Source organism: Eubalaena glacialis, chromosome 7 (assembly GCF_028564815.1).
Source record: "Eubalaena glacialis isolate mEubGla1 chromosome 7, mEubGla1.1.hap2.+ XY, whole genome shotgun sequence".
In the NCBI taxonomy this organism is placed as follows: domain Eukaryota; kingdom Metazoa; phylum Chordata; class Mammalia; order Artiodactyla; family Balaenidae; genus Eubalaena; species Eubalaena glacialis.
In genome coordinates, this window is record NC_083722.1 from 38,513,405 (window position 1) to 38,534,029 (window position 20,625).

At 39.5% G+C, this 20,625-nt stretch overlaps 1 protein-coding gene across 6 annotated transcripts in view; it reads right to left on the bottom strand.

Annotated features, from left to right (window-relative positions):
• Positions 1–210: 210 nt before the first annotated feature.
• KCTD20 (potassium channel tetramerization domain containing 20) overlaps positions 211–20,625 on the bottom strand; it is a 106,202-nt gene continuing 85,787 nt past the window's right edge. For 3 of the 6 annotated variants that reach the window (XM_061196311.1, XM_061196307.1, XM_061196310.1), the window contains 7 exons: positions 14,201–14,406; positions 11,338–11,611; positions 8,835–8,937; positions 8,340–8,460; positions 7,069–7,266; positions 5,563–5,673; positions 211–3,829 (listed from right to left, as the gene is read on the bottom strand). In XM_061196311.1, coding sequence (XP_061052294.1) covers positions 3,537–3,829; positions 5,563–5,673; positions 7,069–7,266; positions 8,340–8,460; positions 8,835–8,937; positions 11,338–11,611; positions 14,201–14,360 — 1,260 coding nt within the window. In that variant the 5' untranslated portion in view covers positions 14,361–14,406 and the 3' untranslated portion in view covers positions 211–3,536. Of the gene's footprint in view, positions 3,830–5,562; positions 5,674–7,068; positions 7,267–8,339; positions 8,461–8,834; positions 8,938–11,337; positions 11,612–14,200; positions 14,407–17,096; positions 17,151–20,625 lie in introns of all 6 variants that reach the window. The other 3 variants (XM_061196309.1, XM_061196308.1, XM_061196312.1) reach the window with 2 other exon arrangements.

Here is a 20,625-nt window from a genome sequence, read left to right on the forward strand (position 1 = left end):
CTCAAGAGAGCAGACCATTATGGCTCTGGAACCTGTGAATTTTAAGAAATAGCAGGGTGGGAAAAGCACATACAGGCTCCCGGCCAGCCGCACCCCTGCCGGCTGCTGTAGGGAAGAGCCTCTCCTGGGCAGTCCGGGTGCTGCTACTCAGTCCCCTTTAACATCTTGAGTTCCAATATTATTTTCTGCTAAAACACAACAACAACAACATGGACACAAATGATAACATTTTATTATAGAAAAAGCATCCCAAATATAGGATTTCGTAAACACTGGTAGGTGAACAAGTGCAACTTTAAAAGTAAATACAAAGTAAAGAGGCAAAACCTACAAGCATTTTGCCTTTAAGAGAAAATGTAATGTTCTCCTGCAGAGGTGATCCCACCCAGAGCACGGATGTGGCTCCATCTCCCATAAAGGTATCAGGTTTGCTTTCTGAACTATGCCCAGTTTAACAATTTCAAAATGATGGCAAGAAGTGGCATTGAATAAATCACTAACTGATTCTTAACTTTCTATTGACTATTACTCGATAAAGGCTCCCCATCACACTTTGACAATTTAAAGCCTGTGCTCTGATTGTTTTTACTTAACAGAAGGACCTGCTGGAACACTATCCATCCTTCCTGGGCTTATGCCACAGTATTTTCATAGACCTGTATACATTAGGTTCACATGGAATTTAGTTCAAAATAATACTGGCTATTGCATATCATGCAATAAATCCAGCTACTTTCTAGCTTCCTTACCTTTTTTTTTACTGTCATTCTTTTAATACCTTTTCTCCACTTTGGAGAAACCAATAAGTAATCTCATCAGACACATTTTAACACTGTCTCCTTGCCTGCTCCCAATTCCTTAATGGCAAATGTTTCCTAATCAACAATACGTGATATGATACAGACACAAACTCAGATCCTAAACCTCAAATTCAGGTTTATCTTGGCCTGCTGAGATAGATACCTCTGAATAAGACAGTCTGGGTAAAAACATTTTCTTATGAAAATGTTTCTGTATAAACAGCCTGGCTTACTTATTTAGGCACTTAGGAAAAAAACACCAACCTGAGTTTCACCTTTTTAATTAGAAATACCTGTTGCCCAGCTGGCCAGTAAATGACTCTGAAGGGAATGACTGCAACCCAGCTCTTGTTCCTGCGAGAACTGCGAGGTCCTGCCACCACAGGATGTCCTGGCCCTGGGAACAGAGCAGCTGTGGCTGAAAGGAGCCACCACATTACAGTGATGCTGCGCTCCAGGCTGGAAGGGTGTGGGGTACAGAAGAAATGTCCTCTCCACCAGAGGGAACCTGTGGGCCCAGTTTTTCCCTCCGTCACCACCACCTGGCAATACTGGCAGATTTACCTCCACAGATTTCCAGCTCACTCGAACCCTAAGGGTTGGGGCCGAAAGCACATTAACCCAATTTTGGGGGAGAAAAAGACCTAGTTTTTGAAAGCCGGAGGAAATTCATCATTTACATAGAACAAAGTGTTAAGTACATGCCACACTTTCATACCTAGCTTTTTACCTAAGCAATGACTAATAAGTTTTAGAGTGTTAGCTGAGACATGTATACCCTTAAATGTTATATTAAGCTATAAAACAGAAATTATACATACTTATTATAGTCTACACAAAAGTTAAATTTCCTTTGTGATGGCATGGAAGTCAACCACAAAGTGTAAAGGAAGCACCATTAAACAATTATCCTGGCTGGTCGTGGGTATGAATGTAGTACCAGTAAGGTCAAAGCCAAACCTGACCTCAAACAGCCAATTCTTTTCACAGGAATAAAACTACCCCTGGCTACAAAATAATATTAACCCTAAACATTAACCCTGGCCATCAGCCTTACAAATGGATGCCAATGATAATCAGAATAATTCTGTAGCTGGCGGATGGCTCGGTTTAACCCCTTACTACTAATTTTTCTGAATAAGGAACAGAGCGTTGATGTCCCCTGTGACACTGGCCCTGGTCACATGCAGAGAATACACGCCTTAAGAACACTCTTGTTCTTCAAGCCTGGAAAGAGTAGCTGTCAACACCCAATCTGACTTTACCTTCGGAGAATTCTGACTAGGGCGGTCATAAAATAGCATCAAGTAGCTTGCCCTATAGTATCCCGTGGAAATGGAATTTAAGAAAACCAGTCCTGTTCTCAGAGAACTTGAAGGAAACTATGTGTCTCTTTGTACATGCTCAGGGTAGGTGATTGGAAGGCCAACCTCTACCATAAAATGGGAAAGGTCTCAAGACACATCTGACTCTAGAATCTAAATTTAGCTCTACTGTTAACAGCCATGGAGACATCAGGGTAGGTGCTACAGTACCGAGAGGAGTGATCTGGGTCGTCACACACCATGTACTGTTAACCCAGAGCTGACAGATCAATCAAAATAACTAGGCCTAATTTCCCTTCAACTCATTCTTCCTTTGGAGATGACATTAGTATGGTTTTCTTACCCAGTGTGAGCAGCTGATAGGCTATTTCAAAAATTAAAGTATCCTGATACCTAAAAATATTCCATAGTATGAAAAGAATATACTACGAAAAACCCTGCACTGAGACAAAGTCTAGGCAGGTGACGTTTTCCCACCCAGATTCACCCCCAGTCCTACCCACCGAGCTCTTATTAGTCTTTCTACTGAGAAACTGAGCACTTCTGAGAAATCACTGCCCTCATCTTGAAAGCCTTTTAAGCCATATCTAAGGTCTCCTAGCCATACCCACAGCCACGTGCTGGCCTAGGGTGAAGACCTATGGCTTCACACCAGATTCCAAGCCAGGATAATCAAAGTGTGAATTTCACTCCAAATGAATAATCAATTTGTTTAGGGTCAAAAACCTTGAAGCTAAAAAGGTTTCATGAACATTGTTATACATTATCCTTCCTGTCAAAGAATCTGTGAGGTTTTGGATTGTTCATTGCAATAATGAAAAAAAAAAAAAAACTGAACTGAAGCTCCTAAGAATTTCCTTTTGGACATTTTGAATGAGAGCCTATTTCTTCCCAGATGCAACCTGGGCACAGAGGCCACCAGGATGGTATCTTCACGAACCTCTAATGGGCATCCAATTAGTGCCTGCTTGTAGAAGATAGAGATTGTCTCCTTCTAAGTTTGGTCCCTTTGCTGCTAAGTAATTTGCCTAGTATAAAACCAAATAAAACAAACAAAAGCCAAGAACAGAGTGTAAAGGATGAGAACTGCTTTGCTGAATATGAGGCAATAGGAGTCTTCACCTCCCTTCCTGCTTTTGCAGTTACGCAAAGACTCGGTGAACAGCACCAGACCCAAAATTTTCAAGTTACCAGGGCTGCTGCAAAGCTGGTAGCTTAATTACCAGCGAGTGCTTTTTCATCTCCTGCTGGAGGCACAGACTTACTGAAAAGGACACACATTAATTATGGTAGAAAAGGAAAGGATTGGGGAGAAGCATGTCTCCTACTTAGTGTGAGACAAACCATGGGGAGGATTGGCTATGGGCATCCCAGACAGAGAAAAGGCCGGCAGAGGGGCCCACAGCTGCCCCTAATCCTGAAAGTCGTTAGAAGCCATCTGAGAAAGTGGGGCGTTTAGCCGGTCAAGTTCATCCACTTGGGGCGGGTGGTGCATTAATATCTCTTGGTCCTCCAAGACATCTTCTCCAGCAGCTACCAGATTAGTGAGGGATTTGCTTCGAACACACTGGAAATCCACATGGCGACTCTTTCCCTCTTCTTTTTCCCATGACATCTGGATAAAGGGGCGCTGCACGTAATTATAGATCACTTCAGACCGGCCACCAGGTCTCCTCTTAATTTTTTCTTTACAGGTAGGATAACCTGAAACGGGAAAAAAGCCATCATGACCCCAGCAAATTGCTCTGGTTTCCATACTTCCTTCTTCCTAACCACATGAATTTCCTCCCAAATCCCAAGACTATGTGAAAACTACAGGGAAGTGACCACGTTCCCCGAGGCCCAGCCACCTACATGCTTGCTTCTCTCCTGCTCAGGTTAGTAGGTCTTGTCCTTAGAAGGGAAGTAACAAAAATTGTATCCCTTCTAATGGAAGGGGGAGAAGCCTCTTACTAATTTCAGAAGTCTTTATTTTACTGGCTTCAATACTATAGAACAAAAATCCTACTGGGGCATGGTTACTCTAGTCCTCTAATGCTATTGCATAGAGGGCAACCTGTATGAGAAGTAGTTAAGGAAATGCGAAATGTTTAAGCCCAAAGAAAAAACTGGGATGCTGCCTAAAATATCTGAAAGGCTGTCACAGGGATATGGGAGATATCTTATTCAGAGTATGTATCTTCACAGGCTAGAACTAGAAGGACGACAGAAGAGGGAGGAGGTTATCTATTATATATGTGGAAGAATATTCTCATGGTAGGACAGTTTGATGGGCTACTGTGGGAAATGGAGTGATCCCTGTCACTCTGTCCCTGTGGTTTCCAAAGAGACAAAGGAGGACACAGTAGAAAGAGGTTTCATAGATGATCTCAAAAATCTCTTCCAACGTTAAGTTCCAACCTAAGTCGGACACAACGACGGGTTCTGTGAGCAATATTGAGACAGCTAGAGTAGCAAAACACAAGAGTCAAAGACCCATGGAGGGGAGACCAGAATGGCTTCAGCACTCTCCGGGAATCAGTCTCCAATACCCTTCCACGGAGACCACAGGTTGGGAGCCATTGCTCAAATCATTTAAAGCAGTTTGGTCAATATATCCAGACACTCCCCAAAGGTATGTAGTGGAATAAAATGAGTCTCCAAGTTATAGTTTTCAGAAGGACCCTTCCAGATCCCAGGAAGATCCTCACCAAGATTGTTGGCTAAACGGCTGGCCCTCCCACTTGGTGAGCCCACGAGCCCTGCTACGTTTACCCCCCTGGTGCCTAGTCCTCACTGCTCTTTATCCTGAGGCAGTAAACTGGAACTTATTCCTACAGCTGCTTTAAAGCATTTTCAACTGGAAATAAAATGACAAGGAGGGGCTTCCCTGGTGGCGCAGTGGTTGAGAATCTGCCTGCCAATGCAGGAGACACGGGTTCGAGCCCTGGTCTGGGAAGATCCCACATGCCGCGGAGTGACTGGGCCCGTGAGCCACAATTGCTGAGCCTGCGCGTCTGGAGTCTGTGCTCCGCAACAAGAGAGGCCGCGATAGTGAGAGGCCCGCACACGGCGATGAAGAGTGGCCCCCGCTTGCCGCAACTAGAGAAAGCCCTCGCACAGAAACGAAGACCCAACACGGCAATAAATAAATAAACAAACAAATAAATAAATAAATAAAAATAAAATTTAAAAAAAAAAAAAAAAAAAAAAAAAAAAGAACCCCTGTGCTCAAAGAGCTTGGTGATTTATTTTTAAAAAAAAAAAAAATGACAAGGAAATGTAAGGGCAAACTAAAACAAAAATAGGAATCTTCAAACTTGGGTAGGAATGTAGTTTCCATGTGTGTCTATTCTCTAGGCCCTCGGAAGCCAGGTTTTAAGGACAAAAGCTGTGGCCACAGATCCAACCTACTCCATGAGCCATGCAAGCTGAATATTGACTGGGATGTTCTTTACCTTCAATTCCAATGCGAATGTTTTTCAGGCCCCGTTCCTTTAACACTGTTTTAGCGACATCCCGATTCTCAATATATTTGAAAAATCTATAGAGCTTAGAGCTATAAAGAACTGGGGGAAAAAAAATCTGGGGTTAGTCACGGAGTGAATACCTCTGTAAGAGGAAGGAGATGAGCTAACAGCTTCAGACTAATGACCTGAGCCCTGATGCCAAAAAATCCATATGGATCACAGATCAAATGTTAAATAATAAATAAACCATAAGAAAGAAACCATACAAGAAATTTTCATAGTCCCAGGGTAGGAAAGACCTTTCTGGATATGACATAAAACCTAGAAGTCATAAAAGAAAAACTGATACACTTGATTACATAAAAAAACATCTCTGCTTATCCAAAAACACTAAACAAAGCTAAGAAGACAACCAACTGGGAAAAATATTTGCAACTCATATTACAAAGGGCTAATTTCCTTGATATCTATAAAGAGAGTGGTCACAAATAGAGAGATTTTACAAATCATTAAGGAAAAGACTAACAATCCAATTTTGTAATGGGCAAAAGACATGATTACAGTTAACAGAAAAGGAAATGAAAATGGCTCTTAAAAAGATGTTCTATCTCATTCATGAAATGAGAAATGCAAATTAAAACTCAAGTGAGATGCTGTTTTTCACCTATTAGAGTGGCAAAGGTAAAAGTTCAGTGAAACTCTGTCTTGGTGAGCATATGGGAAACAAACCCATCATATATTGTCTTGTGAGTATAAACTGGCTCAAACTTTATGAAAGAGAATTTGGCAAATTTTATCTAAATCATAAAAGCACAAAGCTTTTGACACAGAAATTTCATTTCTAGGAATATTATTCTATAGAGATATACATGTGTGAAAGACTTTGTTTAAAAAGATATTCACTGCAGCATTATTTATAATTTATAGCTTAAATGGTCATCAAAAGGGCTGGTTAAATCAATTATAGCACAATCATGCAATGGAATACTATTCAGCCATAAAAAAGACTGTGGAAGCTTTTAATGTAAGACATGATATAGAACAGTCTCTACAATATGGTATCATTTGGGAAAAGAACATGTAATTGCTTATGTATGTGCACTGAATAAATCTGGAAGAATATAAAAGAAACTGAGGAGGAAAACTGGGTAGATGAGGCGGGGTGGGAATAAGACTTTTCAATGTATATCCTTTTGTATTTTCTGAATTTTGAATTACTACCAATTCAAAAGGATTTAAAGTGAAACAAATGGAGAGAAGAATGACACCACTGCTTAATGTGCTGCCGCAGTACTGACACGGTACCACACACCAGCGGTAGGCATGGGAAGTATAACGATGTTCCCTGTGCTCCCCGCAGGAAAGACCCCCATCCAGGTGAGTGTGCTCATCACCAGCTCAACAGCGACAGTCACACTGGTTCTAGGATTTAGCCGCCACTCTGGGCAGCACATTTCTTGTTGGAAACAGGTACATCATGCAAGGGGCTCCTACTTTGGGAATACTCCTCCCCCATGGGTGGGGGGTGGTCTTCGTCCCAGTCCACAGAATCCTCATCCGTCAGCACGACGATGTGGCATTCTCGCTCCCCTTTCTTGGCACAGCCCACCATGATGGGCAGGATCAGCTCTTCGAGGTAGTGATCAAACTGCTTGTGAGCGCCGTCATTAGACAGTTCATGCAGTAAAGCACCTGGGAGACAAAAGGCAAGAGAACATCCTCTCTGCTCAAATGCAGGTATTACTGGAGTGAAAAGACTATGAGGTAACAGCTGCTATCATTGATAAGGTCCAGAGAAGTGGCCCATTTAAAGGCAGGGTATGTCTCCTACTCCAAGGCTATAATGTTAGATACTTTTCACATTCTACCAATCTCCTCCTGTTTAATAAACGCTGAGCATTCTAGTCAACTGAGGTTTTCTTGACATGCAATGTCAGAACATAAACATTAATTCTACAAGAGACAGAACCATCATTTGGGGATGACTCTTTATAGTACCTATTCTGAAGATGCTCTGGACCGCAACTTCATAGAGTACCACAGAAGAGGAGTGATCTAAAGTTTGGCGACACCAAGGGACTTGCTCTAAGTGTGTACTAGACTCAGCAGAGACACCACACATCTAGAGAACTTCATGGAATATGCAGGGAAATGTACCATGAACTTCAAAGAATTTTAAAATCATTTTAGGAAGCCTAGGTAATGATAAGAGCATGGAGTTTATATTCAGACAATCAGTTCTAATCCCAGCTTTAATGTTTAGAGCTTTGAAAAAGCTAATTTCTCCATCTTCTCATTTGGTAAGTGAGATTATCACCTATCTTTCACGGGTTAATTGTGAAACTTATGCAAGTTCACATATATAAAGCACTTAAACACTAAGTTAATAATAATGATAAACTGTAAGAAGAACCCAGCCAATTTATGTTGTATGACTTTATTAGTGAACCTTCCCTCATATCTGAGGATCAGTATCCTTATTTGTTAAAGAGTTGAGACACCAAGGTCCCAAGAGGGGAAGCAATTAGCTTGGTGACTCATGGGGTCAAGCTAGACTCAGAACCCACTACATGTTCTCTTGTTTACTCCACTTCTCACAGAGCTTTGAAACAAGAGAGGGAATGGTTAGTACCACGTCTCTGCCTCTACAGATGATTTTCAACCCACACTTGAAACGCTTTCTGTTTAGTAATAAAAAATGTCAATTCCAAGCACACTCAAAGTTCAGCTGCTCAAACGCAGCTGGCAGCTTCTCCTGTACTTACTCAGATCTTGACATCGGATAGTGTTGAAGTCAAAGTTAATGCAGAGATAATCGCACGTATCTCTAAGGTCTGGGATAGAGATGCCATCAGGACAATTGATGATACCAGTTTTGTAATAATCCTATAAATAAATTAGGAAGAAGAAATGTAGGCAAAGAACAACATGAAAAATTCCCTCTTCAACCCCCTACTCATTCCTGGTTCTATTAAAGTGGTGGGTTACTAGAACTATCACCAAGTTGGTGATTCATTAGATAGCAAAGTGGCTCCTGGCCACCTTGACATGTTTAATCACAACTTGATACCTGACTGAGCGCACACAAGCAAGAAGGACTTAAGAATTATAGGAACAGAAAATAAAGCGGGAAAGGCAATAACTAGAAATGAGAAACCCTAAAGTCAGAACACAGTCTGATGGAACTCTCAAGGCTTCTGACCATGCACCCCCCCCCCCCGCCCCAGGGAAGATGATGTAACAAGAAGGCCACTACACACCAGCACCGTTCGAAATACAGTTGCACTGATTCCTTCGGCAATCTCATACTCGCCCTTCTCATTGGGCCGTGTGAAGTTGTACTCTCTTCCTGGTCCAAACATCCTGAAAGATACCCAGGCAACAATGTTACCCGCTGCAGCAGGATCCTTCACAGATGAGACTTCTCCCTTCTTCACCTCATTCTGGAAGACTCCGTTCCACTCTTTCAGTGTAAGTTAAAAACAGAGCACTAGGACTCAACCCCTATACGACACACTCAAGTCTTAGGAAACTCCCTTCAGATAGGAAAAGAAGGCAGCAATTGCTTTCAGTGTTTGAGTGCAAGGAAGAACAAAGCAGCAAGCCCTCACAGTTCACCGTAGTGAGCTTCTGTGACAGCAAAGAAAGTAGAAGAGCACCTGCAGAGCTGGCCCTTGGAAAGTCTCTGGAGTGTGTGACAGTCGCCTCTCACGCCCTCCCCAGCGCCCAGGAACCTGCCCACGCACCGACAGCTCAGGAAGACAGTGTCTCCTTCTCCTCACCCATCAACATGTACCTATCCAGCACACCATCCTCGATATCTCTGAGTTTTGCTTTTCAATATCTAATCTGATAGATGAATCTGTATTAGTAGGTGCAGATGTTACTGCTTTCCCTTTCCTGGTAGATTTTAATGGCGTAACTCCAGAAAAAATGCCCTTCTTCAATCCAAGGAGTAACTAATGATGGGAATTTCAGGTCAAGTAGAAAAGGAGGGTAGGTATTAGGATCATCAGCAATTTGACATATTTCAGAGAGGCAGGCCTGCTCTGGGCATGAATTCAGAGCTCATGAGGGCACAGGGAGGAAGTCTTGCTTTTATATTCATCTTTTCCCATCCTTCCTCTCTCTCTCAGATCCCCTCCAGTAAAACTGGCCCCATGACGTCTACTACTCCTGCTGCATGTCTGTGTAGGAGCTGTGGAAGGAGAAGCCAGGACAGGGCAGGTGCTGGTATCTTCAGCTGGCCCACTGGGGACTCACTGCCTTTTCCTTCCTTAACCTGTTGGGAAGCCCTGCTGTCCAACTGTTCAAAACTGTTATCCTCCACCCTGAACTGGCTGTTTTCCAAGGTCTGAAAAAGACTCACATGCTTTCCAAATCACTACACCATACATAAGAAATCCATTTAGATAAAAGTAGTCTTCAAAGGATGCTGACATTTTTCTGGAATGTTTTGGTTGAAGTGTAGCCGAGACAGCTTTGAATCAAAATAGTGAACAACATGCCATAAATATAATCCCCCCTCAGAGTCATTCATCCAGTAGTGGCATGCATCTGCATTAATCCATTCTCAGCTTCTTAGTTTGTCCCCCTTGTGACCAGTGGCCCACATTTGTAAGCTCACTGGCTAGGCTTATGAATACTTTAAGTAGCCACAGGACAGAACAAACCTAAGAAACTCAGAATTCATGACCTCGGCTGACTCAGCTGATGAACCATGTAGATAAAGGGGTCTATTACCCAGAAAATGCTTGCTTTTCTTTTCTTGAGCGCTACTTTTGGAGGCAACCTACTTCAGACAGACAGCCTACCCTCAGGAATGCCCTTTTGGAAGGGCCTGGGGGGAAATGGTGGCGATACCAAGACTGAGGACATGAAGTCAAGTCTGATATAGGGCCAATTTAGAAAATGTTTTAATGTTCTATCTTAATCTTAATTCAGATGTTTAAGAAATATATAGGTTTGGCTCTGGTTAAAAATGGTTCATCATGAATTTGTATGTATATGTTTAAGTACACACATATTTGAACAGCTAGATTCCACTTAGCCTAAAATTCAGCAAGTTAGTGTGGTCCATTCTGATTTCTAATTCAGTTCAAATTAGTTCAAAGTCGGAGTGAGGTTAGATCCACTTTCAAGTACTAGATGAAATCCTCAAAAGCCAAATGCTTGTGTGTGTATACACTCAAATTATTTTACTCTTATCCCAATTTGCTCTTCATGTTAAGGTCTACAGTTGGTCAGAAAGAGATCTCCTAACTCCCAGCCCAGGCTCTGCAAGTACTTCCTGGACAGTGCTCCTCCTCAGTAGACTCCTTCCATTCCTAAACTCTAACCCTAAAAAGCTGGAGGCAGGAGATGGTGAGGGGAGGGTAAGACTATAGTCTGAATGAAGCAACACAGAGGAAGGAACACGAAGAATAAAGAGAGCAATCGTCAAACAAAACAGCCAGATACAAAGATCCAGTTTCAGAAAACTTGAACAGTAGTGGAGGCATTAGAAATTGACACCATTTGGACCTTTTGCACTCCCTTTTGTAGGGGGGCTCATTTCACTATACTGGCTTTGTAAATGAAAGTACCCACCCCCCAAAATCACCAACACATATAAGGTTTTTATGTCCTCTGTCTCGCAAAAGTATGAAGGTAGAAAAATAAGCAATGAAATGTTTTTATTCTCAAATCTAATGCAAGGCAAACAGCAGGTATGTCTATTCACAGAGAACAGAGTGAATCTGGAAGGAAATTATTATCAATTACCTTCCCAACATGGTATCCGGATGAGCAGTGAAAATTTGTGGATTGACAACAAAACGTGTGCCATCTACGAGAAGTGTCACTTTCTCTGGTGCCTGAGAATGAACGTTACTGCCAAAGCCCACAGTGCTGTTTCCAAATCGTTCCGGAGCGATGAAGGGTTCATGGTTCCGTTTATTCCCACTTTGGAAGCAAGAGCCTTTGATGTCTTCAGGAAGTGGCATCATGTGAGGGAACTGAAGATTTGCTGGCTGAGAGGCAGAGTCAAGTGGAAGGTCTAAAAGATCATACAAACAAACCAAAATAACTTGACAGCAAAAAGCCCTGGGGAAAAATAAACCTTGTCCTCTTTAAAAAAAAACAAGAACAAAAACCATTACACAAACAAAAAAACCCAAACTTTAAGTATCCTTACGCAAAAACTCTTGCCTAAAACACGTAAAGAAAAAACACAAACTAGAGACTCATACTGGATCCCCCTGAACTTTTTCTTCTCTGTGTGTGTGTGTGTGTGTGTGTGTGTGTGTGCTGGGGAGGGGAGAATGAAGACAGTAATGCCTACACTTTAAAATAGAACAATTAAACAATTTTAAAGTAAACTACACACATGGTTAAAAATAATTAAACACTAGAGAAGCATTTCTGTGGAAAACAAGCAATCCTTTGCCATACTGCTTAACCTTCCCTAGTCTTGTTTCACAGAGGCATCGCTTTTTTATTTCCGTTTTCACTTCTATCTCTAAATAACACTCATATTTCCTGTGTTTTATTTAAGGAACTTGATAACTCTGTTAGCCAAAACTATTTGTTTTCCACATTCTTAAAAAACATTTCTAAATGTTATTTTCCAGAAAGGATAGTGATAGTCTCTAATTGTCACTTTTCCTAGAAATTCACTGAAAAATGCATTTTCACTATGCATAGGAGAATCCTAACATTACCAACACCGTTTTTTGAACAGGCAGGTCTTGCTCTCAACAGAAAAGTTCCAGTGCAGATGGTCTTGGATTAGGATTCATTCATGGAATCTGAGTTTTTGTCCTAGTATCACCAAAGAGCCATTTTCTTTAAGTAATTTATTTGATTTTTCTAAACCTGATTCATCATCTGTAAAATGAAAATAATGTTCACTCCACCTACCTCACAGGACTGGTTTAACCATCAACTGAAATAAAGTATGTGAGAGCACTTAAAAATGTATTAATACCACATCATGTAAACAGGCTTAAAACTAAATATATGAAATCTGGATGTATACAGAAGAGAATCAGGGGAAAGTATTTTCAAAAGGATTACCAGAAGATTCTTTTTTTTTTTTTTAATTGATGTTTGCTGTTTTTATTATATAGCTGTACTTTTTTTTTTAGAAGATTCTTTTAAATAGGGAGTTCTCCTAATATATTAAAATAATGTTTTTTTATTTAATGAAAAGTTTCAAATATATCAAAGCAGAGTTAATACAATATGTATACATCACCTAGATTTGGCTAGCTAACATTTTCCTACATTGGAAAGAAATAAAATGTTATAGATACAACTTAATGTCTCACTCCCACCCTTCATGTATTTTAAGTTTGTATACAATAATTCATTGTTAGCTAGAGTACACTCAATTCTTTCCCCATTTGCTTCTAGAGAAAAGGAAACCAAAATCTAGACCAAAAACCTGTTTAGGGATCATATCCTAGAGCTTCTGATAAATTTTCAACTTACAAAGAGCTAAGTTTCTACACAATCCATGGGCAAGCCTGTAGCAAGAAACGCTTTAATCACCAAGACAGGCTTTCAACACTCAAAGTGCTATTCTTAAAAATGAAAGTAGGTACCTAACTTATTCAGTTCTTTAGAACACTTGATTTTCCCCCAGCTATGACGCAATTAAATTGGGTTGATTCCTGAAGGATGCCTCAGGTTCCACCCTGCTTAAATGGGTGAGTAGGAAAAAAGACTCATTGCATAAATTCTCCGTAATGGGGCACTCTAGGGTGGCAGTCACACTCTGCTTTTTTGTCCATTGATATATATAAAACAACAGCGAACGCTGGCCAGAAAGACAGAGGTTTAAATTCCACCCAGTCCCCTACCTCCTGGCAGTGTGAACCTGAGCAAGTTATGCCTAAGCTTTTGAAGCCTCAGTTTCCTCATCTGTAACAGGAGGATTAATCTAAGCAGGGATCAGCAAACTTTCTGTGAAGGGCTAAAAAGTAAATATTTTGAGCTTTGTGGGTCATAGTCTCTGCCACTATAGCAGGAAAGCAGCCATATAGACAGTATGTAAACAAATGGGCATGATGGCTGTGTTTCAAATTTTTATTTACAAAAACAGGCAGTGGTTCAGATTTGACCATAGTTGGCCACCCTTGATCTAAAAAAAGTAAAGTTTCTAGCACAGTGAGTGCTCAATAAATGGTAATTGCTATTATTATTGTTGCTATTGTTTTTATTAAAAGTTAAAAAGAACCTGACAATTTACCAAAAGCCTTCACATCCATTAACTCAACAGTCTTCTAGCCGTGTGAGGTAAGAAGAATTATTAACAACCTTGTTTTCTAGATTAAGAAAGCAGGGCTCAGAAAGATTAAGGATCTCATCCATGGTTACAGCTGATAAGCAGCAGAGCTAGAATGTGAATCTGTCTTCTGACTCCAAACCTGAGACCATTTTTCTTATACCATTACCAAGTTAAATGTACTAAACTGATTAAATAAGTGGAGGTTTTTTGTGATAGCTTTATGTAATTGTGGTATATAAGCAAAGCTAATTAACTGGATATTTTATTTATTAAGAACATTTATGCCTTCTGGGCAGAATAGGTGCTGAGGTGTCAGAAAGCCCTCCACATTAAGTCAAGATCTAATCATCGTACCATCATTCCTGGGACCTAGAGGATAAGTAAGATTTTGAAGACCAGAAGAAGCCGGGCTATTTGCTTCTTTTTCTTGGGCTGCAGCTGAGGCTTCATCCATCAGGCAGCTGGCCTCCTGCCGCAATAACCTGTCGCTCTCAGTGCCACGGTGAACATTCATCCTTGGACTGTGTATCCTGAACTGTCTGCTTGATCAGGGAGAAATCCTGGAAGACAGGAATGTACATGATTTAGAACCTTCTCCTAACTAGAGGACTGACAGACAGCTCTCATTCTTATTCTGAGAAGAAATGACATCTTAAAACATTTCTGTGATTTTATATTGAGAGGAATTGTGCTGATTTAAATTGTCTTTACCAAATCACTAAGAACGCTGATAAACTTGTTACTAGGGAATAATTTTAAGCTTTATTCATAAACAGACATCAAATCCACTGACTTTGGCCACATTCACGTTCAATTCTGCATATTAAATGGTGGTAAAATAATTTGGTGGTGTTTATCCACAGAGACACATAGGGGGCAAAGAGTTCAATTTGTCAATTAAAGAAAACCAGCCCATATGGTTTTAAAAACTGAGACACATATATTCCTGCAACAATTAAGCACTAGGAAATGAGAATCACAACTATAATGCTCGTATGAGAGTTAGAAACCAGAAGTCACCTGCACTTAAAAAGAAAAAAAAAAAATTTACTTATACTGCTCAAGTTCTCCTTTGTAAGTTCTCTCTTTCACTTTCTCTCCCTTATGCTCCACCCTCAACCCCCACCTCAAAGTTATACCAAGATATCACTGGCTATAAGGCTAACTGTCCCCCAGCAGTGCACAACCACTGTGAACACCACCTCCTCCTCCTGAGTGACTGCCACGTGCGAGGCATTTGCTGATTAGGCAGAATGGGGGGGGGGGGCCCTGAGCAGGAGGCCTCACACCTTTCTTCTAGGTAATGACACCCTGCCCAGCAGCCGTTCCATCCGCGGGGGCTGCCCAACTGCTGACAAAATTCCTGAAATTCACCCTACTTAAGCACTTTCACAGTTTATACGGTACTGAGTTCCACTTGGTGTTCTGGTGGAAGAATCATATCACTAGCAATTTTTTATGCATAAGGACTGCATAATAACACTGTTTTAGGACGAAGTTATGTCACTAAGATCAGCAACGTGTTTTAATACTCTGAACTTCCTGACATGCAAGCATGTAGAGGTGCCAATAAACACTTGTAATGTGCATTAAATTTTGAATCACTTCATAACCTGTATTAATACATTTTTGAGCATAAAATTGATCGATCAATTTAGTCCCTGTTTTAACTTGCACGAAGTATAAAAGTGACCCCTTTCAAAAAAGGAGCCAACACATATGCCTGAAAACATAATTTTAAAGAAGAGATACTTTCACAGTTGATGAAATCTTGAATTTTCAGACAATAGCTCTTACAACATAAGGCAAATTGAGGAAATAAAGTGAATGTTCTGTTGGAAAACCTGATAATGTGGCTACAGCTTTTTCAGGATTACCCTTTCTTAAAGAAAAACATATTTACATATTTACACAAAAAATTCAGCCCCTTAAAATTGATCCCCAGCAATTGGTAAAGTCAAATAGAACCACCACTGCCTTCAAGTTTGATTCAGAAGATGTCAAAGTCAAAATCAAGTCTGGAGAACAGGATAAAGAAGATCCATGAAACTGGAAAAAGCATTACTAACACTGGAAAGGCCAAAAGGGGGTCTGCTTCTTTAAGCTTAACTGGTTTTGAACTATGTTTCACTCCATCTACTTGAGCTGCTTCTCAACTCTTCACTAGCCGCTCAAGAACTAAGTTCGAACTTCTCTTTGTTGCTCTCCAAAAGATCTCGTGGACCAAAACAAAATAAATTTGAATAAGCTGATTTCTTAAGAATTTGCAGAGACTAGATTATTTATTGTATAAGTTACTTCATTTATTCCTTATAATGTGTGAAAAAGTTTCACTGTAATAGACTATAATGAAAACATCTTCTTCCTAGTCTATAATACCAGGGCTCAAACTTCAGTTTAACTTATATACGATGAATTAGTAAACAGAAAGATATACTTGGAAATTAGCAGGGTAGATATCTCCAATGAGGAAAGAGAAAGTAACTTGCTGAGCACTTAACTAAATACATATAAAATGCTTGTTAATTTTATTATAAATAATACATGAATATTTCCCTTCTAAAAAAATTCAAACCTGATAGATAAGGCAAGAAAGGACACTGATCCATCATACTCAATCCCAGTCACTTCTCCAAGTAACTATATCATGACCTGCTTGGTATGAAGCCTTTTAGACTTTAAAAAATGCTTTTATGCTATACAGGTATACTATAAAAGCATACAGTTTTTAAGAAACATACAAACTATATACATCATTCTCATTCTGCAATACGTTTTTCTAATTAACCTTCTAAAAATCCACCCATATTGGAAGACATATCTATCTAGTTCATTCCTTTTTAACTGCTGTATAATATTCTATGATTCTACTCTATCTTTGAATTTTTAAGTTGTTTCTAACTTAACTATTACAAACAATGTTTCAATGAATAGGATCAGAGTGTACCATGAAATTCCAGGAGAGGACTCAATTTGCAGTTTTCCCAAAAGAATTTGGCTTCAAAACTCCTTTTTTCAAGAAACTGTCTCAGGATTAATGCTTAATGGCACACACTTTAAGAAATTACCTAACCCATCATTTACCAAAGTCCCCTATAAACTAATTTTTCTACAATCCTAGAATGACAGAAGAAAACTCTCTTGATCTATGAAACCTAAGAAGTAAACTGACCGACACCAAATTCTTCAACATATACCAGAGCAGGATGGATGTTTTATTCAACTTTGAATGTATATTTTTATTGCCTACCATGGTTCATTTCTGTAACCATCCCCCAACTGAATCTTGGTCCTCAGAACAGATCTAAGAAAAAAAAAAATAAAGAAAAGAAAGAAAGAAATAAGCAAAGCACTTGAACAATATAGTTCTCTATTGCTACAAAACTATTCGTGGCCAACACAGATCTAAAAGTCACAGCAATGTACAACTATAGGAAACAAAGGATCATGACACACCCCTGGTACACCTAACAGTCACTGAAGAGACTGCTTCAGAAAAGAACCAGGAGTTAGAAATATATTAATAATGGAACTCAGACTGTATAGCTGTGAAGCAAAACAAGCTTAATATCCAGCAAGCCAGCTGACGCATCACTTCCACACAGTACGTGAAAGCATTTTTAAACTCTAAAGAGCTACACAAATATACATTTTATTATTCATTTCATAAGCCTCCCGTGAAAGCCCCTATTTTGTTAAGTCTTATTTTTGCTGACCTGGAACAGCAAAACCATTTAGCACCATAATCTCCCCACCTTGGAAGATTTGCATACAATCTTTGATAGTGGGATTTTCTCCACATATTCTTTGCACCTAAAAAAGGGCATGCTGGTTTCTCCCTAGAACATAATCGTCTCAAGTATTAATCCAAAATAATCTAGATAATAAGTCTATGTATTTTCTTCTTTTCACTTGCAATTTCTTCTAATCAATTATTTATGAAGAAAACAAGATAATGGAAATGTAATCTGTAGTTAATTAAGTTCAGTATCTTGCAATCGAACTACTCAGATTTTGAAAATCTCGTTGGAATGAGGGTGGGGGCAAACTTAACTCGTATGTATCTCAAAAGCATAATGCTTTCAGACTGTTAATGACACAAGGGTATGATCTTCTAAAAGGTAGGATCCTTTTATACTTCAGGGCCATGTCTCCTTTCTGTGTAAAAGCCAGGAGGTAAAGATGAGGTAGGATGCCACAGAATTTGGTAAATGAACCAATCTACCCTTCATCTATACTCCACACTTGAATTTAGAAAGTAATTATATCTTTGCCAAACCTTCATTCCAGACTGACTAATCCTAGCCCTTTCAGTCTGTTCTTATGTGAAAACCACTACATTTCTTTAACTACTTTGACTTTAGTCTAGTTCCACTGTGTTTTCTTAATTCATAGTAATGAGAACTCTGCTAGTGTGTTCTATTAAAGGTGAACAGTTTTTCCAGTTTTGCTTCACATATGCTCTCTGGTGATGATTCCCAGCATCTCTGCGAATAGAAGGTTAAAAAGGGGTGAAGGTGAGAGGAGAGACAACAGAGGTGATAGATACAATCTAAAATATCTAGGAGATCTCCTAGGATATTATTAACTGATAGCTAACAGACTGCCATCTTCAAAATGTACTCTGGGTATATGTATTTTTTAAACCAACTCCACTGAAGCTTTTCTATTCACTCCCTTTGCACGTGTACCCCTAATGTTCTAATCTCAGAAGAAATTCTGTTTTCTGACTGTTTAAGGCTTTCTGGTTTTCCTTTTTCTAGATTATTTCTAAAAATACTGAGTGAGACCACTCCAGTATTAAGCCCATATAAAATCTATTCATAATATTTCTAAATCTCATAGTTTTAAATAGTTCTAAATCTCATAGTTTTCCTACAGTATGTCCCCAAACCCATAATAATTTAGCAAAGAAAAGAGACCTATGTCAGTAAGTTATTTCCACTGGGTTCTCCCTTCCCCCATACTTGCTGTCTTCCTCAAAGAACTCTGGCAGACTGGTGAGATGAATACTTCTTAGAGACCTCTTGCTACACTGCTCCCCAAATATGACTTCTAACTATGGCTCTATCTCTTATAACTGTGGCCCTGGGCAGGCTAAGTCTGTGTCTCAACTCCCTCACTTGTAAGAGAGGATAATAACCATTAACCACCCAGGACTGATATAAGGATTAAATAAGGCAACACATTTAAAGTGCTTAGCACAATGCAGGGCACACAGCACTTGATAAAGTGGATTATTGTTATTCCCAAACCACGGAATCTGCGAAGAACTTTTACAAATCTAATCTCATTTGAAACTAAAACAACCCTAGGAGAAAGACTGTAATTATCCTCACTTCACTGCTGAAAAACAAACTTACAACAAGAAGCTTTAGAAAGGTTAGCAGCTTGGCCTAAATCACAACTTTAGCTAAGAGGCAAGGATAGATTCCAAATCTAGGTCTTTTGTTTCCCATATTCTTTTCATCTAATCACGCTGCTTCCCCCAAACCATCCTGCCTTCATCCATTATTGATTTTAGAAGTTTTTCCTTCTATTGCTTGTCAGAAATTAAAGGGAAAACCAGTAGTTTCCAGTGTCTTTGTTGCTGCAGTTCTTATCAAACAGGAGTTATAGTCATAATGCAAGAATCCTGTGATAGAAGGGTTATATTTTTCCATGAATAAAAATAGCATTAGTGTTTTACTGCTTATATTGCAATATATGCTCAATGAAAAACATCAGTCAATATAGAAAGAAATAAAAACTTCAAAAATCAAAGCTGTGGTAAAATACATACAGATATATCTTTGGGCATCTACTCCATCTACTCCATTTATTCCTTGGAATAAACTCCTAGAAATAAAATTGCTATGAAGAAAGGTAAATAACTTTTAGGTTTTGATATGTACTGCCAGACTGTCCTCTATAAATATACCAATTTATACTCCTTTGGGCAGCATGGAGCATCCATTCTCCAGAACTCTGGCTAACACTCAGTGTTTCAATCTTCCTCATCTTTGCTAATTTGATTAAGTGAAATATGATAGCTCATTTTAATGTGGTCATTTAAAAAGTCATTCATTTTTATCAACACTTGCAAAATTTCACCTTTGAGAGCCTTGAAAGATTTGGGTGGGTGGGGAAAAATACCCATGCTGGGTAGATATTAGGTAATAGCAGTGATTTATTTGCATCAAGTTTGTCAGGCTTGACTAGAATCACTGGATGTTTCCCATAACTTGCTCTTATCTCCCTGGAAGTCTAAGATGACAACAAGATATGATGACAAGACCACCCACTAGATTGAGGCAAAGCAGGTTCTGGCTTTGGCTTTGTTACTAAGCCATGTCACCAAGAAAAGGTCCTTTAAGCATCAGTGTTTTCATCCATAAAAATGGGATGATATTGGCCACTACCAAGTTTGGCAATCCTTTCTCAATGAGGATGTATGGAAAAGCCCTCAAAAATCATTAAGTGCTATACAAGGGCAAGAGACATATAGTTAGTATGGAATCTCCCTTATCTAACTGCTGAGTTAGCATTTATTTGGCTCTTTAAGCACATCATACCCATCCTCCACTTCTGGATATACTTTTTATGTTCTATTGTATAGTTCTACTGATTTCAGCTACATTTCTCTTTTTGATTCAGTGAAATGACATACTGTACTGCTTTTAGAATTCTCTGAATTATTTCTTGTCTCAGGTGCCTAACTTTCCATTTGCTTTTGATCTTCTGTGTCTTTCCATTTTTCCCTCAGGAACACACCATATCTTCCCTTTCTGCCAAGCTGT